The sequence below is a fragment of the Phalacrocorax carbo genome, chromosome 6 (genome assembly GCF_963921805.1).
Source record: "Phalacrocorax carbo chromosome 6, bPhaCar2.1, whole genome shotgun sequence".
Lineage (NCBI taxonomy): Eukaryota > Metazoa > Chordata > Aves > Suliformes > Phalacrocoracidae > Phalacrocorax > Phalacrocorax carbo.
The window spans coordinates 59,226,571-59,245,645 of NC_087518.1; the positions used below are offsets into that span (position 1 = coordinate 59,226,571).

Consider the following 19,075-nt stretch of genomic DNA (forward strand, 5'->3'; position numbering starts at 1 on the left):
CGCTCACCGCCCGCCGACCAACACTGCCAGTCCCTGAGCAGCGATCGCTGCTTCCCCCAGCCAGCTCCCCTCAGTTTATATACTGGGCATGACATCATCCGGTAAGGACTATCCCCCTTGCCGGTTTGGGTCAGCTGTCCTGGTTCTGCCCCCTCCCCTCCCGGCTTCTGGTGCACCCAGCAGGGCATGGGAGGCTGGCAAAGTCCACGACTAGTGTAAGCACTGCTCAGCAACAACTACAACATCAAGGTGTTATCCACATTATTCTCATATTAAATCCAAACCACAGCACTATATTAGCTATTAGAAAGAAAATTAACTCTGCCAAAACCAGGACATCATGCCTGTTCATTTTGGCATGCCCTTAAAGCCTTAGAGCAGAACAAGTAGCATGGCAAATTCACTTTACGCAGTTTGTGAAATGTAGGTTCAGTTAGAGTATCCAAGGTTACCAGACTTTGGACCAGACCCTACGTTTTCAAAGCACTAGGGCTTGGGAGAGATGAACATGAGGAATGGTTATCTGCTCCCTTCCAGAGGGGCAAAGTCAAGCCCTGGAATTTATTCTGGGGTCCCCTCTCTGTCTCAGAGTGACCCTTGTGGCAGGGAAAATGCTTGTCTTTGTACTGTGGCCTGTCATTGCAAGGATGAGTCTAGAATTTAGTCTAGACTAGTATTTGCAGCCTTTTGTGGTAAGGTGGCTGCTTGACTGCATTGAGAAAAGCCATTACAAGGTTTGGTATGTCTATTATTTTGTATATTGACGGAAAATAAATAGGTAATGTACTTATTGTTTAGCTAAGTGTAGTGTTATTGTTTTACAGTATTGCAGCTTAGCTGTTCTCATGTATTAATCAAGAACACAGAGGATATAGACATAATGTGACTTTTGGGTCTGTGAGAGCTGTGGACTGTCTATGTTTGCTAGGAAGCACAGACACAACTCTGCCAACCGTGCGTGCTGCTGTGCATATACCAGATGGACAGAGGAATAATCTTTTTGCAGTCATTTTGCATATTATCTTCTGCTGTTTTGTTGACCTGCAGTGTCCCTCAGTAACAGGCTAGAGTTCTGCCAGCCTAGAGTTCAACTTGAAGTACAGGCATACACAGAAGGTTTATTTTTAGACTTTACTGAGTATATTTGTCCACTTCATCCCTTATTACAGCTGGTTTCAGTCAGTTGTAACTCTTGTAAAAATTCCAGTCTGGCAGTTTCAGAGACATATTTCTGTCTGTCCAGCAGGCTGTAACAACAGGGCCACCCCAATTTAGACCACCTGAATCGTGCCAGCCCCATCTGATGGGGCTGTGAATAGGGATGAGTCAGTCTCCATCACCCATTTGTCCTTTATCTGCTTTTCATTTGTTTTCTTTTTGCAAAATTTGGTGTAGCAGGCTAAAAATGATGAAGTAAAACACAAAAGGAATATATTAGAAACAAACGGGGAAAAAGTGCTGCACATTCTATTTTCTGTCCTCCTTATATTATTGCTTCCTTTCAGAAGATTGAAACAAAGCAATGAATCTGCCCATCTCTCATTGTGCCTGGCCCACTCATTTCTATGAATCAAAGCACAGACGGATAGTTTTGCATTGTCTGCTCGGCTGTCCATTGTCTGCTCGTATATCCACCCCTAGTTACTGCTGTTTCAGCTGGTCATATTCATACTGAAGGTTCACAATATTGTGACCTAACAATTTGCTTTTCAGTCTAGAGAATAATGCGAGGTGAACGTGGCCATGTAGTGTCTACCTGTGGTTACCAACAGGTTTGCTACGCTGGGCTTCAGGAATGCCCTGCAACTATAAGTATTTGGCCACCTGTACCCTCATGGTACCGTTAATTTCAGGTTAAATACGGTCAAAGCATGGTTGTAAACAGGCATATATATCCCTGGAAAAGGGGCTGGCGAGTTAGTAGGCCTGAGTGGAAATATGTTAGGCATCAATGAATGGTTTTAATATGGTTTTAATAGAGTTTTAACTATTAGTTATTTAACTATTGTTTTAAACTATTAATATAGTTTTATTTAACAGGCTCTGATGTTATTTTGTTGTCACTGTTTAAACACAGACAATTCAGGCAGTTACTTCTACAGTGTTGCTAACTCTGTGCAGTATATTGACAATTACATACTAATTTGTGCTGCTACCCATATACCAATCAGATTTTTAAAAGTAAGGGCAAATAAGGCATATGGTTTTTATTATCAGCAAGCTGAGCATATAAATTAATCAATTTACCTTGTTCATGCTTGCATCCATTTTACATGCAAGAACACTCAAGCATTTCAATTTACCAGTGTGGAATGTTTTTATGAAACTGTCTGATCAGTATTTGTTCCATAAAAGTTTGCAGACTCTTACTGTCAGAAGCGAACAGTAACACATACTTTTGTTCAGCCAGTCACAGCTGAATGGGCAACTCGGGTTTAGAACTGGTCCTCAACAAAGTAAAAAAAGGCAAAAAAAAAAAAAGTATAGGTTGAATAAGCCAACGTAAGAAAAAATTGTCATTTGTATTTCATAAAACAGAATTAAAATCATAGTTCAATCAGCTTCATTTTAGGAGGAAAAGTTGTACACAGTAACTACTATTACAGATGGTGAGTATCTCAGAAGCTATTTTTATACGGTCTGTACTCTGAGGCTGTCAAAGACTGAATGGCATTGGTAAATAACAGTATGCCTAACTCTAGTGTAAGAGTTTAATTAAGAGTTCGTTAATTGATTAATTAATAGTTTAATCTTTAAGGGATTCGAGGTCCCTGCATCAGTATGCACAAACCCCAGAAATCGGGGACAGTCTGACAAAGGCATCTCCATCCCTGGAGTGGTTCAGGCATGAGATGTGACAGCTACAGAATTAATTTGTTAAGACATCAGGAAGGACGGCAAACATTAGCAACCTGTGTATCTTCTTCCACATCTTACTTTCCCCTTTGTCTCAATGAGCAATGGCAGATGAGAATCCTATTGAATGCCTGCTTTTGGTTTTGTCCCCAGACCTTACTGTTCTTTTGTTTAATATTTTACAATCTTTCTGAATGTTTCTGAACAGGCAGACAGGATTTGGTCTGTTTCTCTACTTTGCCATTGAAATAATGACTAGAAGTGAGACTCATGAGATTTCTAAATTCATTCTGTCTGTATTATGAGTAAGAACAAAGGAAAAATAGCAAGAGATTGGCTGAGAAAGTTTGCTGCCTACAGTCACAACACCTGTTTCCTCCCTGATGACCCAAGTGCTTAAGATCATTCTCCTGAGACATCTCTCTCTCTCTCCTTCTCCCTCTCCTTACCTTTTCTGTTGCAGAAGCTTTTGAGACATCGGTTGTTTTGTTTTCTGTATCCCACAAATTTTCTGTATTGCATCTAGCACTGTTTGCCACGTGATATATATTAACTGAATCTAAAGAAGAACGGACAACTGCATGAAAAATCAAACTCTTCAGCCAGTATTAAAAAGCTGCTTCACTGATCCCTAGAGGGAAGGAAGTGAGATTTGCACATGAGGATTTCTAAATTATCAAAACTTGCAACAAACATGAGCATGAGCAGTAAGGAACTTCCTTCCACTTATCAAAATTTCAGATACTCATGGAAACCTGAAGTTTTCTAGAATACTACAGTGTCAGCGTTGTGTTCTTATGGAAAAGCCTGAAAAGCAAGAAGCTGCAACATGAAAGACATGAATAGTGGCTTGATTTACAAACATGTTAACAGAAGGGCTTTAAAAATAAGGTATAAAGAAACATACTGCCTTGTCCACACTGGCAGCTTACCACATTTGGAAAATAAGTATCTTCATGCTTTTAATTTTAAACAAAGGCTTTAGGGCATTCCACAGTAATAAGATCTGAAACATGGAGTACAGCTTAATATGCATAAAAAAACCTTGCACCTACTTCCCACAGATCTGATCAGGTGCCATTTAACAAGCTACATCCACGACACGCGTTGTTAAACCACGGTTGAAACACTGTTTACTCTGAACCCCAGTATTTGTTTCATAACCCTCTTAGAAGAAGAGTGCTAAGTAGTGCAGACCACACATGCTAAAAGTCTTTGGGTTATAGCTATTGCCCTTTTCAAAACATCAGATACACATACAATATATACTTCTGTGGGACCATGTCTTAGCGAGAATGGAAGTTGCATTGTTCTGTGGAGACATGGCATAAAAACTATCAGGTTTATTGATGATTTTCAAAAAAATTCAAGGAAATTTGGCCCCAGCTGTGACTCCCAGTGATGTGAATGTTGAAGCTTCTTTGCAGATAGCTGATTCCTGGGGGAAACGAATCACAGCTGAATGTTTTTGTTCAGATTACATTATCTAAAAGAAATATATTTGGGTTGGATGACTGTTTTCCTAGCACAGAATTGAGTATTTGAATTAAAAAAAAAATATATCAGCTGGAAGTAGGAAAACTGATGTACACTAGCCACTATTTTTAGAACTTCAATAGTCTGGTTATATGAGTAGTATTGAAGTTATATAACCTATTTGCAATATACATATTTTTCTCCTTACACTGAATATGGTCCATAGCAGACCGTAATCAGATTAAAATAACAAACAAAGCCGTTTGTGGCAAAGATAGCTTGCTTTTCATACGTAGATCTGAGAGTGCTTTATGACAGTAGATGGACACAGCTGCTCCCAGTTTACCAAGCAAGAGGAAGGACTGAGTGAGGCATGGAGGGGTGAAGATACTTGTTCAACAGCACTGAGTGGGGCACAGAAGAAGGGACACAGAAGCGAGAAACTATTGAAAGGCCAGATACCTACATATAACCCTGTCATGGTTTTAGCTGGGATAGAGTTAATTTTCTTCACTGCAGCTGGCACAGCTGTGCTTTGGACTTAGTATGAAAACAATGTTGATAACTCACCGATGTTTTAGTTGTTGCTGGGTAGTGCTTGTACTAGTCAAGGACTTTTCTAGCTTCCCATGCTCTGCCAGGTGCACAAGAACCCGCGAGGGGAGGGGGCACAGCCAAGAGAGTGGACTCAAACTGGCCAAAGGGATATTCCATATCATGTAACGTCATGCCCAGTATGTTACCTGGGAGGGGCTGGCTGGGGGAGGGAGGCAGCAATCGCAGCTCGGGGACCGGCAGCGTTGGTCAGCGGGTGGCGAGCGGTTGTATCATTTGTGGTTTTGTGTTTTTTCCTTTCTCCCTTTTCCTTTTTATCATACTATCATTATTGCTGTTATTATCATAATCATTATTATTATTATTTTAATTATTAAACTGTTCTTATCTCAACCCACAAGTTTTCTTGTGCTTTTGCTCTTCCGATTCTCTCCCTCATCCCACAGGGGTGGGGGGAGTGAGCGAGCGGCTGCAGGGTGTTTAGTTGCCAGCTGGGGCTGAACCACGACAAGCCCCAATCACATGCAAATTTTTCTTGCAAGAATGAGCACGCAAATTACTGCAAACAAATAATTGTATGGGGGCTCACTGTGAGTGCAAGTTGCTGATATGTCCCGGTGTGCTTCAAAATATTCTGCTTTCAACAGCAGCAGCTAGACTACTACCTGACCTACGCGTTTCGATGGCTTCAAAGAAAAGCCAGAAACAGAGCAGGATCACCTTTTGCCTCTAACTCTCCTAGAACAGTCGCACAAAACAGAATCAAATTTAAAATAATTGTTGTTATGGCATGTTTATTTTCTGAGCCAAGCATTGACAGAAAGCTGGTTTACTACAAGCTGCATCACACTTCAAATTTCCAAATCTAAATAGCCAGTGAAGTTCATAGGTCAACGGGGTAAAGAGTGATAAACTGTATGAGTAAGAGTTTGCATGATTGGCCCATCGATGCTAGTTTTGTCTTATTCCTACAAATAGCCCTTTACTGGTAGACAGGAAGGGCAATGGGAATTCCCAGACACATGCACATCCTTTTGGTGCTGTATACTTTACTAGTTAGAGTTATCAGCAACATTGTGTTGTGCAAACTTGTTACGTGAATGGGAAGCTATTATACTGCCATTGCTCAGCCTACTTCGAATTTTAGTCACTAGAAAGAGGGTCAACATCCTCTTTTCAAAATAGTTTCCCATTATTAAACACGCAGCGATTGCTGCAAAACGTTGTTTCCTCAAATAGCTTCTCAAAGAGATTTTTAGCTTTCATCAAGTGTTTTTGTATCATAAATTACCTAACAGTTTACTCCACCGTAATGACACTAGGAAAATGTAGCTCTTGTAGGAACAGCCAGTAGAATAACAACTCTTTTTTATTGCATGAATATTATCAAAGTACAGTAGCTATCCCATAACTTTATCGATAATGTGACGGACTAGGAATACTGTCGTTCTGTTCTTTAATCACAGCACATGAGTAAGACTCCATGGTTTACGTGCAAAGATTAAAATAAATCAATGCTGCAGCAATATCCAGACATTTATGTACATTTTTCTTTACATAGCTCTCAATGTCTACTACAAAAATAATACTGTATCTCATTTTACCTAACGCCACAAAAACATTTTACAAAATAAGATTGCTTAAAAGCTGCATTAGGATTCCGTAATAAGCATTATGACCAGAGTGATGACTTCTTGTTACAGAAGCAGTGTTATTACTTGAAAAGAAGTCTTAGAAGAATGCAGTTCTTAAATCTAATTTAGAAATAGAATAAAATTAACTTCAGTGACAGTACTACAAAATTAGTGAATATTGATCTTACTGCTGTTATAAGAAAACTATTTCTTCTTTCACTTTAAAGAATCAATAGAAACATTGACACAAAGGGATTAAAAATTGTATGAAACTATATATTAATGCCTGGAGGCAAATGGTTGGAGCCCTGAAGCAGAGTAGGGCTGGCCAACGACATGCAGCTACGAGGCTTCTGTTTTTAGAATCCAACTGCTCTAACTACCTGGACTTCATACATATGGGCAGGATAAGGTCTTACAGGAGAGTCTTATAGATAATGTAACAATATTTAATATCGTTTTGGATAACAGGGAAAGCTAAAATGTCATGGAAAAGACCTTAGATTTCAGGGTTCCTCTCTCTGAAGCTGTAGCATATAATGTTGGATCCCAGGAATTGTTAGTGGAGTTGGAATTCTTTCTCTAGCTAGTCACTATTTAATTAGGGTTTGCAGAACTGGATCACTGTTCTCAGCAAATATTTCAGCTATCGGACTCTTATCCTGTAAATAGCTGTGCCTATAAGAATGACTACAGAAGTCCTATGAGTTAGAGCTACTCATCTGAGAGAGTTTCTCATATGAGGCCTTGGTGCTGATTCAGTATAACTTTAATGAAGATGAATAAACTGTTTACTTAATTCATGCCATCACGTATTCTCTAACACTGCCATCGACTGCTGGTTCCACGGCTGCATTCCAATCACTGTTGATTTTCTTCTTTTGAGTAATTAAGGTGAAAATTTAATTGAGCAGGTAATTTACATGAAGGTAGACCGAAGGTATTATAAAGATTATGTCAGATAAGTAACAGACGTCTTGTGGGCCATCATCTGACTCAGCATGACTAGCCACATATAGATTTTTTTCACCTTGCTGTTCAAACACCAGTGTTTATAGAGCAGATTGTTGCTTCTTTGGAAGGGAAGCCTATAGGCACTAAGCAAATAGATACTCACCTCTCCTCCCGCTATTAACAGGCTGACCAAATCAGGATGTTTGGTATTCTCTTTTCAAGCAATGAAGATGCCACATCTTTGAGTCTTTTTTAATGTGCATTGCAGTGGAACTTTGGATCTTGTCCTGTTTTATAAAATTATGCGGAAACACATTATTACACATGAAGAGCGTTATCCTGGAACTCCTGACTAATGTAACGATTATTCTTATATATAGTAATTGCAGTAATAGGCTACACTGTGCAGTGAATACAATGAAGTCTACAAATAGCCTAATAACTTGAGTGGATTCTCTGCTGGCTGCCTGTGGTGTGGTGTGGTTGGGAGCATTAGGTTTGAACAGACTCAGATGGTCTAACACCTTCTCTATAGGAAAAACTGTTACTTGCAAGAAGAAAAAACAGGAAAATATATATTGCTGTCCAAGCCTCGTTATACAGTAACAGGTTTTGTTTTAAAAAGATAACTATAAAATACAGGTAGAATTATACATGCTTTTAAACCTCCATACAATAAATATCTAGACACAATAAATCTGTGAAAATAGTCTTGAGTAGTCACTAGACTGAACCAGTGAAAAGCAGTGCCCAGAAAGTCCAAACTAAAAGCAGCAACAAAACTGCACTTAAACCGCTTAGAAGGTGCTGTAAACAAAGTGATGCTCTATATAAGGGCTTGCCATGTGGAGCTCCTAACCCTTCTGCTGTGGGCAAAGATCAGGGCTGAGAAAACTGCCCGAGAGTGACATCATGTGGGGAAATCTGCGGCGGCGGCAGCAGCTCCTTGTGCAGGCCCAGCACTTCTACCCAGGCCTAGTGCCAAGCCTACAGTCCAAGCTCTCTGTCTCGATTCGACACCATTATTTTTCGTTGGCAAACATTCAGTAGCTGCATCCATTCAGATAAATTGTCCTTACAGGAACTAAACTATCAATGAAGGATCTTGTGCTGGCACAGAAGACTTCCTTCTAGTCCTTGTAATGGATCTGTTGCTTATCTCAGTGTTGATAAAAACCATACTGCCCTGGTCTCCACCCAGTTAATAAAAACTTCTCATCCTTTTCATTCAGAACTAGACCTGACTGTGTAGGTCACAGATGTTTCTATAGACTCCATATGGTCCAGCTTGAGGCTTTTTGCTAGCTGCATGTTTGATTTGGGTTTATTCTAGGTTATTCCGTTTTCTTTGCTGTTCTCAAGAATGCCTTCCATTCTTCCTACCATTTACAGTACAGGCCACCCTTCTCCAACTTTACAAATCCACATTTTTCATTTTTCAATTTCTCTGAAACTCAAGCAATTGCCTTCCCTGGCTTTTTTTTTTTTTTTTTTTTTTTAGGTGTTTTGAAGAGCAATACAATTACTTCTCTGTTCGCTGTGTTGATGCACTCAGATGTACTGGCATGTCTGCTCTTTGGACTGGCATTAACAGTCCAGAACAGAGGTAGTTCCAATTCAAGCTCTTTCATCTCATTTCGCCTAAAGGGTGGGTGTCAGGAGGATGGGGCCGGGCTCTTTTCAGCGGTGCCCAACGCCAGGCCAAGGGGCCACGGGCACAAGCTGGAACACGGGAAGTTCCCCCTGAACATGAGGACAAACCCCTTCCCTGTGCGGGTGCCAGAGCAGGGGCACAGGCTGCCCAGAGAGGCTGTGGGGTCCCTTCCCTGGAGACATTCACCCCCCACCTGGACGCGGCCCTGTGCCCCTGCTCTGGGGGTGCCTGCTCCAGCGGGGGGTGGGACGGGGTGAGCTCCAGAGGGCCCTTCCAACCCCTACCTTCTGTGTCTGATTCATGCTACCCATGCCACTTACCAGTCAGAACACTGAATAAGTACATTGTAATTTCGACGTTCCACAGCTCTAGCGCTGTCTCCTGTCTGGGTTGGTATATAAAGTACCATCTAATCCTGAAGCACTGATCCTCTTGCTCTGTTCTACAACCTTGAAATGAGTCAGCTCTAAAGTTTATTATCAGATATAGCTTGGCAAACACACTCAAAACACTTTCCTAGGGTCAGACTGTAATCTAGCTTGTGTATCGACAGGGATGAAAGGGTTCTTTGTGCAGATCTCTGCTTGCTTGTGTGGAAAGTGGAACAAATTAACTTTGTGGCATTATACTCCTTCCTTGAATGATTCATATGGTTGGTAAATCACAGGAGGGCTGGTCACTGGCAGTAGTAAGCCAAAGCTATACAGCTGGGCTATAAAATGTGCACACTCTTTTTCTAGATCCCTGGATAATCCACTCAATAATCAGTATTCTGAAATAAAAGTAGAACAACTCAGTGCATTGGAGATACCCAAAAGAAGGTGGGATTGATGTTCATCGGAAGCTGGAAATAAGTGGCTTATTAATTGGTTATTAGCTTGTTAAATTCAAGTGACTTTTAAGGCTTAGAAGGGAAGCGTCTCGAAAATCATCAGATTGCTAGAAAAAAATTTGATTATTTTGTCTGTTGTGCATTTTCATGATTATATGGATAACAGAGTAGTTAACTTTCTAGCTGTAAATATATTATCAGGTGGGATTTTCTAGATGGGCTAGCAGAAAAGCTAAAATGGAGCATCATAAAGACACGAACTTAAGTCATCAAAAGGATCGGATTCCCTGAATACACAGGCCAGACCTCTGCCAGCTGATCCAGTGGAGTAACTGGCAGTACTAGCAGGCTGATCAGAAACCCGGTACTGTGATTGGAGCTGTGAGTAGGGCCAGAGTGTGACGGGGCACTTTCAGGTGAGCATTGTGGATGTTTGCTGAGAGCAGAGGAAAGGTGATATTCTGGCTGAGAAAGGGAATAGTAGCAGACCCAGAATCCTTTGCTTATTCCCCACAGTCTTAATCTTTTATGTACCTTCAGGACTTGCGCTACTGCTTGTTTAATCCCCACATAGCTTTCATGCTTCTCTGATCTACCCTCTTCTTCTCTGGCCAGTTGTATACCGCAGTATACCAATCCTGACCTCCCTTAGCTCTCAGGTTCCTTCTCTGTTCAATCTTCACTTCCCTTTTCCAGCCGTCTCCTCCTGGCTCTCAGCCTTATTCACACCTAGTCCTACCCTTCCCTCCAGTCCTGCATGCTGTCCCTCGCCAGCCAGTCCTCTGTCCGCCTCCTCTCTCTGGCTGCCCTTTCCCTACTGTCACAGTGTTCCATTTTCCTTCCAGACTTCTGTTTCTAGTGTCTTTGCTGAGCCAGTCCTGGCTTTCGGTCAGTCACAGTTACTGTGGCTCAACAGAGGCGTAATGGCCCGATGTGTACAGCATTAGGGTAAATGCTTTAATGATCCTCCCTGATACTGACTTTTATGGATCCCGTAATCCTTCTCAGAGAGCTCCTAGGCCCTGCTTTCCTTATTAACCAAGGTATTCCTTATCAGCTCCAAGAAGCTGTTTAACAGCAATAGCCATTTCTCCTTTTCGTTTTTCTTTACATTCATCTCAGGATCCTTCTTTGTCCATTGTGCCTGGCCACCAGCAGGACAATCGCTGAGGCACAGGCAAAACAGCTGAAAGCATGTGGCAGGTCAGAAGCACATTTCAGGGTAGTCCAGACTGTCTCAGGCAGGCTCAGGAGTACACCATGCAGGCACAGTCTTCAGATTCTTAGCTGTGAAGCTCGGTATGTTGACTGAGCATACACTGGTTTATCAGAGAGATTTGGGCCAACGTGGACGAAGTTTCTCAGACATGAGAAAAAGCAGAAAGCACTTCTTTCTCCTTGTCCATTCAAAACCTCTGACCCAAATCACGTGTAAGAATTTCTTTACTACTACCCAAAAAGGGAATACCATAACGTCTGCTCCTCTGATTTCATTTTTAGAAATGACTGAATAATCTGCGCTGAAGTTGTCCAAAAATCTTCAGCGCCTGCCATGACAAATTTCACTGAATGGTTCAAGTGAGGCAAGGTTATAAGCACAAGATCTTAGAGTGGAAATTGTCAGAAAACCTGACTAGCAGCTTGAACTTAATAGGTGGCATTACGTTCAGTCTCTGGGTGTTTCAACTCGGGATGTTCCAAGTAACTTGGCTACATACGGGGAATGCTAAGCTACTGCACATAAGCAAGCTCATATGAGAGCAATGGCAATTATGCTCAGCTGCACCTTCTCCGAGTAGGCAGGAAACGTTTGCTTTTAGGTTGACTTTTTCAGTTGCTGTGTCCTGCTATTAATCTGTCTCTGTTCTTTGTCTGACCCAGAGGGGGATGCAGATGGGGTAGTCATCTCACTTAACCCGTCTAGCAAGGATCTGTCATGCTTTCTTTTAAGACCTTCCTCTCCCAGCCCACATTCCTGCCCCAGTTTTAACCAGCCAGGTTTCTTGGTAAGTCAGTCGAGCCTTAAGTGCAGGCAGCACCAGAATTCATTCTCCGTGAACAAACACCACACTGATAAGAAATAATAATAACCTTGTGATTAAAGGAGAGGCTTGGAGTCAGAACGCTTGAGTTTATGTCTGGTTTTCTTCTGGGTGACTTTGTGAAAAACCCTCGAATCAGAACCAGAGAAAAATGCCCGTGAGTTTTCATTGCTGCAGTGTTTCTGTTGCTGATGCTGATAAACATGTCTGAAGATGGGTAATGTGAAAAAAGCTCTCAAATACTACAAGTAGTCTTGAAAACGTAAATGTTAATCTCCCTTCCCGTGGTTGCCCCACCACAGCACACCAAGCAGGTTGAATGGTTACTGTCCTAATTCACAATTAAATCACTACGAGTTCCTGGGTTCTCCAGTATTTAAAATACTTTTTTGCCTGTACAAGAAACACTACATACTCGAGAGAGCAGTGAAGACTCATAAGTGAATGTGGATCCTCATCATACTGATCTCGCAGGAAAGTGGCTGTAGTTGGATACAAGACTTAGACAAAGCATATTATAAAGCCAGCACCATGTGCATGTAGACTGGGAGATCAAGACCAAGGGCTGCAACCTGGGCTTCGCACCAGAGAGGGAGAGCACGAGCCAGTGACACCTCTCTGGCCACGTGCTCTCGTAAAAGGAACAGTTCTGTAATCCAATACTCTTTTTTCCAGAAAAAAGTTTTTCTTTATCTCATTTCTGTTTCAGGTTTAAACTGGATCAATCCTACAAAATCTCAATTCTACAACTCCCTACTGCCCACTGAGTGCTTGAAGTACCGAGCTGCAGAACCGGGCTCCTTCCTGCCACAGTGGTAAGGCAGAAAGTTTAAAATCGTTGATGGATCTTGGCAATTTGTGCACTTGCAGGATTGGACAAATAATGAGTAAGAGTTTTCGGTACTACGTTTTGGATGTGAATGTTTAAATCCCTTATCCGATCTGAGCCTTGCTTCCTGGTGTTCTCTTCAGCTGTAACATGAAAATCCTCATTTGTGAATCCTGGCTAACCGTAGCGGAAGCCTCTTCTCACCAATCCGAAAGGCTGGAAGTCTAACTAAGGAGCAGAGCACCACCTAGTGACACACAATAAAATTACCCATCGGTTACTAAATAGAATAATTTTAATTGGCTCTTATTTGAAATTAATTTAAAAAGCCCTATTACAATTAAAATATTTACTTTACAATTAAAAGAATCCTATTCTAATCCTGAGTTATTTTTCTATCAAGTAGAAGATATCTTTTTCTAGTCTGATAGAAGGAATACAAGAATTATGATTGATACTGCTCGGTAAAAGCAGGGCGTACTCCTGATTCCAGTGATTTTCCATGATCTTCAGTTGCTCAGAATCTGGGTTTTATTAAAAAATATTTGTTCCACTTGCTCTTTGCCTTTATTCACAATGAGAATGTAACACAATTCTTAAGGAGAATCATTCAAACAGGCCCAGATCGACAATGAAAGCCAATACTAGCATGTGATGGCAGCAAGCCGTCAGATTCTACTATCAGCCTTCATCATTGGCGTTGTTCTTTTAGAATGATTTTTCTTAATCAGATAGCAAGGTTACACTTGTGTCTAGGTTAAAAGTTATCATTTTGGTTGTTTTTCTTGATTTAATCAAAATACTAAACTTCTCTTATGGAAAAAAAGTTAAGTTTCACATGAAATTTCACATTTGTATTTCAAAGGAAAATGTCTTTTTTCACATATTTTTAAAGCGCAATACAGCGAAGTGAAGAAAAAGTTATTTTCTCTATTTAGGTTCTGTAGACAAAACTACTTTTGCAACATGTATTAAATTTTAGAATTTTATTCCAAATTTCACACAAATTATGACAGCTCTGAACAAACTGGCGAATAACAAGCTTTAAAAGGTACAATGCTGATAAAGAACTGTGAGTTGTCTGGAAACTAAATGGTTTCATAAATCCTTTGTAAGGCACAGAGTTTTTAGAAATCTTTCCTGTCACATTTTCTCAGAACCAGTTCTTGGGGAAGGGGGAGGTAAATTTAAATTGGAATTGTACCGAGCTCTGTTAAATAAGTTAAAAAGTCAATTTCAGAAACATTGCACAAGTTAATTTTTGAAAAATATATTTATTTCCAGTTAGCTTAGAAGGACTCTGAAATGATCTGGAGTAGAGATTCATCCTTTTATTAAATTCTCATTTTCTGATATTACCAAATTCACTCCCATCTCTGCTAGGTTGTCACCAAAGTGTCATTCTGCATTTTCTCTTGAAAACTGGAATAAGTTCTTTTTATTAAGCAAAACCAGCCTAACGCTCTGTCTCCTGTACAAGATGGACCCATTCTTAAACAGCTTTCCAAAATAGCTTCAGTTTAATTCAATTTTATTGCAGTTGCAGATGTATTAATTCTTAAAGAGGACATTTTTTTCCTCTGACTGTCAGGGACCAAAACCTGACTTTTAATATCTTTTCCATTTGTAATATTAATTTTCTCCAGATTATTGAGCTGAACTTAGTGAGCACATAAATAAAAAGACAACAGGGATGGCACTGATAAAAGAGGTTATTAAAAGTGGCTAAGGATTTCTGCATTCATTGCTCATTCGAGTTACAAGCACCGATTTAATTCAGTGTGGTTATGCTGGTGCAGGCAAAATTCACATGGACCTCTGTGGCAGGTGGCTGTGGTCTAAGGTGACATGTCAGTGTAATGTCAATGTATAAACAAGAAAGAGAAACAAATAAAAGCTGAAAAGGATCTATGGGGGTACATTGATAATGCAGCCCAAACAGCCAAGGGGGTATCAGTATCAGTTGGCTTTACACGATGAAACAGCCCACATTTTGTACTGTCGGTAACAAATCTGGAGTTATTCCCATAAATAATTAATGGTGAAAAATAAACCTCCCTCTTTGCCCAGGGCCCGTCTGTGAACTCGCAGCCGGCGGCTGAAGCGCAGGCTTGCCCCTATATCCCTCCGTCCCTCCCTATGGGCGCAGACCCTCGGCCTGCCCCGGGGCTCCGTGGTCCCCTGCCCCGGGGCTCCAGGGGAGAGAAGCGCCCTTTCCCCCGGCGCTGCCGCCGCCCGGCCGGGACGCTCCTCCCGGTCAGGCCCCGGTGCCGGCCCACAGCGAGCGTCGCCCCAGCGCGGCCGCCCAGCCGGTGCGGCCCAGGCCCGCCTGCCGCCCCCGCTTAGCCCGGCGGCGGGGCCCGGCCCGGCCCGGCCCGGCCCGGCGGCAGCATGGAGCGGAGCGGGGGCCGGCGGCGGGTGAGCGGGGGGCCGGAGCGGCGAGGGGCGCGGGGGAAGGCGGGCCCGCGGCGGGGCCAGGCCTGCCCGGGCTGTGCGGGGCTGCCCTCTCCCTTCTGCTGGGTGCTCCTTCAGACATCTCGGACCTTTGAAACTCGGGTTTAATTTCACAGGAAGTTTGTTTTTTTCCCTTTTCTTTCTTTGTTTCACCTCAGGATCCTGGCGAGAGCGTCTCTGAACTAAGGGAATGGAGACCAGTCCTTTACAGAAAGTGCACAGACAAACTCTGGTTGCTCCTCTTCTTTCTTTTCTGGGCTGGTTTGGTAAGCATGCTTTTTTTTTCCCCGAAAGAAAAATCAGATGCAAAGTTAATGGGGTTGTGCACAGTGGTATACTAAACCTAAACTGAAATTACCCTGGGCGCAGGTGTTCGGGTCCCAGGATTGCACGGGGACAGAACGGACCTCTGTGGCAGTGCTTTAGCGCATTGTCTGCCACAGACATCTAAATCCTGCCCGTATGTTTTACAGTCCGTCTATACAAAGGACTGGGTTATTTAGAATTTGCTTTTTTTTGTAAATTAGTCCAGGCCCTGACTGGGCTTTTATTTCTACTTATTCATTGTAGTCTTGTACCTTGCAACATGTCTGTGTGATGTTGTATCCAGTCCCTACCTGTCCTGTGCATAGAACAGCCAAGCTTTTGGGAACAGGCTTTGTCTTTCTTAAGTATGAATGTTTTTTTCATTATATGTCTGAGGCTACTCAGGATTCTCATGAATACACTATTAATCAGTTTCCAATTTAATTCCTAATAACTCTTTTAATGGAAGCTAATGCAGAAGAATACATACATGTTTTGAACAGTGCATAAGCTGAAGCCGAACTTTGTGAACAGAATAGGGTTTTTTACATTTTGTCTTGTGCTTAGTGCTTTGATCAGTGGAGGGAATGCCAAAAATTAAACCTGTCGAATGGTGAGGATTTAGGATTTTTGTTTGTCTTCTCTCACTGTTTTTATTCCTGTTTTTGTGAAATAGCTTATTGCATACATGTATTTGTTTTCTTTTGTTTGATCTTATTTTTAAAAGATTAAAAATTTTTTGGTGACACTGATTTGTTCGCATAGTGAAAATAATTGAAACCACATTAGTAACTCTGTGGAGATGCGTAACACTGGCATTTATAGACACACCCCTCTGGCAGTCATACAGCCTCTGTCACTTAACAATATTTATGGCTTGTATCCAGCATTCTGCACTTTAAGAACCCCATATAATTCACATGCAGACAGTGTTTGCCATACTGATGGCAATGGACCTGTAACGTCCATCTTTAGAATGAACGCTAGAACTTTCCTGAAAGCATATTTCAGGTTGAGTTACAGTGCCAGCTTGTTTCTCCTTTTTCTTCTGAGAACAATTTAATTATTAACAAGTATTTGCTATGTTAATAAGCTGGATCTGAAAATATTTTGTTACTGTAACAAATATCACATACACAAGTAGTGTGTCAGCTTTAATTGTGGAGTCTCTGCAAAGATCTCCATACAAGATGGCATTAACGTGCAGTAAAAACTTTTTAAAAAATACACTATTTAACCAGTTAGACTGCAAACAAATAAGCAAAAATGAGACTACTCTGGAGACTAAGGAAGCACATACTTCCATGTTGGTGTATGAGGCCCAGTTTTTGCCCAGATCCCATCTTTAGGCAGAAGTGTTAAAAGCAGAATAACAAGTAAAGGCTCTAAACCTTAGGTAAGAAAGCATTTGTGCTGGATCAGGTATGTGCAATCCGTCTCTAGCACAGCTGATATTCAGCAATATCCATGCAAAGTGGCAGTGGTTAACATGGGACTGAGAAGTCTTGCTGCTGCCAACAGTTGGCCTGTAGGCACGGAGCACAGTGTATTGTCCTTGGGGTGTGCGAAATGTAGTTTACACCCCATGGGACAAAGGAGACGACTGAATCACTGAGTCTTTCAATAGCTGGAGTGCTATAAATAAGTGTTAGGGTAAAGTAGTGCTCAGGACTTGACCAGCTTCCCAGAAGAGTTGCTGCTTCTTGGCACTTGAAAAAGTTCTTTTCAGGGGGTGCTTTGGCCCTCGTGGGGTTCATGGGCAGGGTTTAAGCTGCATTCTGAAGCAGAGTGTCGTATATCAACTAAGGGTGGCTGCAGCTTGGCCAACAGAGGTGCTTAGTTGCCCCTGGGGTTTACAGGCAGTTGATCTGCCGGGGCTTTGATCCGACAGCAGAGCATGTAAAAGTTCAGTGCAGTGTCACCTAAGTCCCCAGTGTGGTCTCCTGGGTTTTTCACATGTGTTAAAGAATGCATCCTCCTGGAATTCCAGGTAACCTGCATTTTAATTATACTTTATGTGTTTAAAATACTCTGATTAAATTCACTACCAGCTGCAAGGGCTCAGCATTTCAGCAGATATATTGCCCAGGCATGTCTTGAAGGCCGCTCAGAAAAATGAGAAGCAGCCAGCACATGTGAAAAATTACAATTTGAGTGACCTTGCCTGGTGACACACAGGAACTGATAGAGGCAGCGTTTAGCACCTTATTACTGCTTTCCTATAATTTTAATCAGGTCCCCTATCTTTCTTCTCCTGTGATCCTGGTTTCAGCTGGGATAGAGTTAGTTTTCTTTGTAGATACTCTCCTTAACTGATATATTTTCAGGAATAGATGAGGGAAGGCTCTAAGGAGGCATTAGGGCTAAATTTGTCCATATGACCTGCTCTGGCCTTGTGCAGAGGGGTGAATTCTAGATTTAACAGTTTACATGCACAAGACAAAAATGCATGGGTTAAAGGGCGTATTTGTTGAATGGGAAGGAAAAGCTATTGTAGCATGATTTCATATTTAAAATATTTTAACAGATGTTTATGACTGGCTATGCTGTGATGGCTGGTGCTGCAGAAAGACTTGTGCTTGGATATGACAGCTTCGGGAACATATGTGGTAGGAAGAACACTCCTGTAAAAGGGGCACCCCTTTCTGGACAGGACATGACTAATAAGAAGTAAGTATATCAGATAATGTCTAAATAAATCAAATGTTTAAGAACTCAGTATGATACACATCTTCTAGTTGTCAGTCATATACATATGCGTGTATACATATGCTTATACTGAAAGGCAAAAAAAAAGGTGTGAGAATGGTGCAAAATGGTGAGTGAAACTAGAAAGTTAAGGAGGAATTTGAAAATGTGCTACATTGTTATGCTTTATGCCGACTTCTTCTAAAATAGGACTTCGGCCAAACCAGTAGATGTTCTATTTGGCAAATCTTTGTACTTAAGGTAGTTGCATGTTGAAGTTCCCAGTCATTCTGTCGACTTCCATGAACTAGTCCTTGTAGAATGGCACCCACCTTGGAAGCTTCTGATCCCGTGTAAGAACATTAAATGAAGTGTAAAAATGTAGCATATTCTCAAATTACTTCTTAACTTCTGACTTCAAACTCCCATTTTGTTTCCATGATACATGGATAAAGAGTTTCATTTGCTTTGTGGCCCTTTAAAAAGATGGAAAGAAGGCTCAGAATTTAAACCAATACAAAACAGGAAGCTTGTTTTTTGAAAAGAGGATCTTTTTTTCTTTCTAGGTATGTGTTCTTTCTGAATTCATGCAGCCTGGAAATGCAAAGCCTCAAAATCAGTTCAGTTTCCTTGTGCGTGTCTAGTTGTCCACAAGAGCAACTCAACTCTTTGGAAGACCTCCAGAGTTTTGCAAGGAATAATGGTGTGCAACAGGGAATATGAATATCTTAGTGTATCTGTAGAACAGTTGAGCAGCTTTCAATTTTTTATTCTTATGTTTGCTACGCGAGGGAG

The 19,075-nt window shown here is 41.5% G+C and overlaps 1 protein-coding gene across 8 annotated transcripts in view; it reads left to right on the plus strand.

Annotated features, from left to right (window-relative positions):
• The window catches only part of SLC44A3 (solute carrier family 44 member 3), a 111,957-nt gene that overhangs the window by 55,877 nt on the left and 37,005 nt on the right, over positions 1-19,075 (plus strand). For 2 of the 8 annotated variants that reach the window (XR_010373492.1, XR_010373491.1), the window contains exons 2-5: positions 12,713-12,818; positions 15,445-15,552; positions 18,120-18,262; positions 18,847-18,983. Coding sequence is in view for 1 of the 8 variants with exons in the window: in XM_064455539.1 (XP_064311609.1) it covers positions 15,224-15,250; positions 15,445-15,552; positions 18,120-18,262; positions 18,847-18,983 (415 nt within the window). In the remaining 7 variants the exon portion in view is untranslated. Of the gene's footprint in view, positions 1-12,712; positions 12,819-14,954; positions 15,251-15,444; positions 15,553-18,119; positions 18,263-18,846; positions 18,984-19,075 lie in introns of those variants that run through there. The other 6 variants (XR_010373495.1, XR_010373493.1, XR_010373490.1 and 3 more) reach the window with 6 other exon arrangements.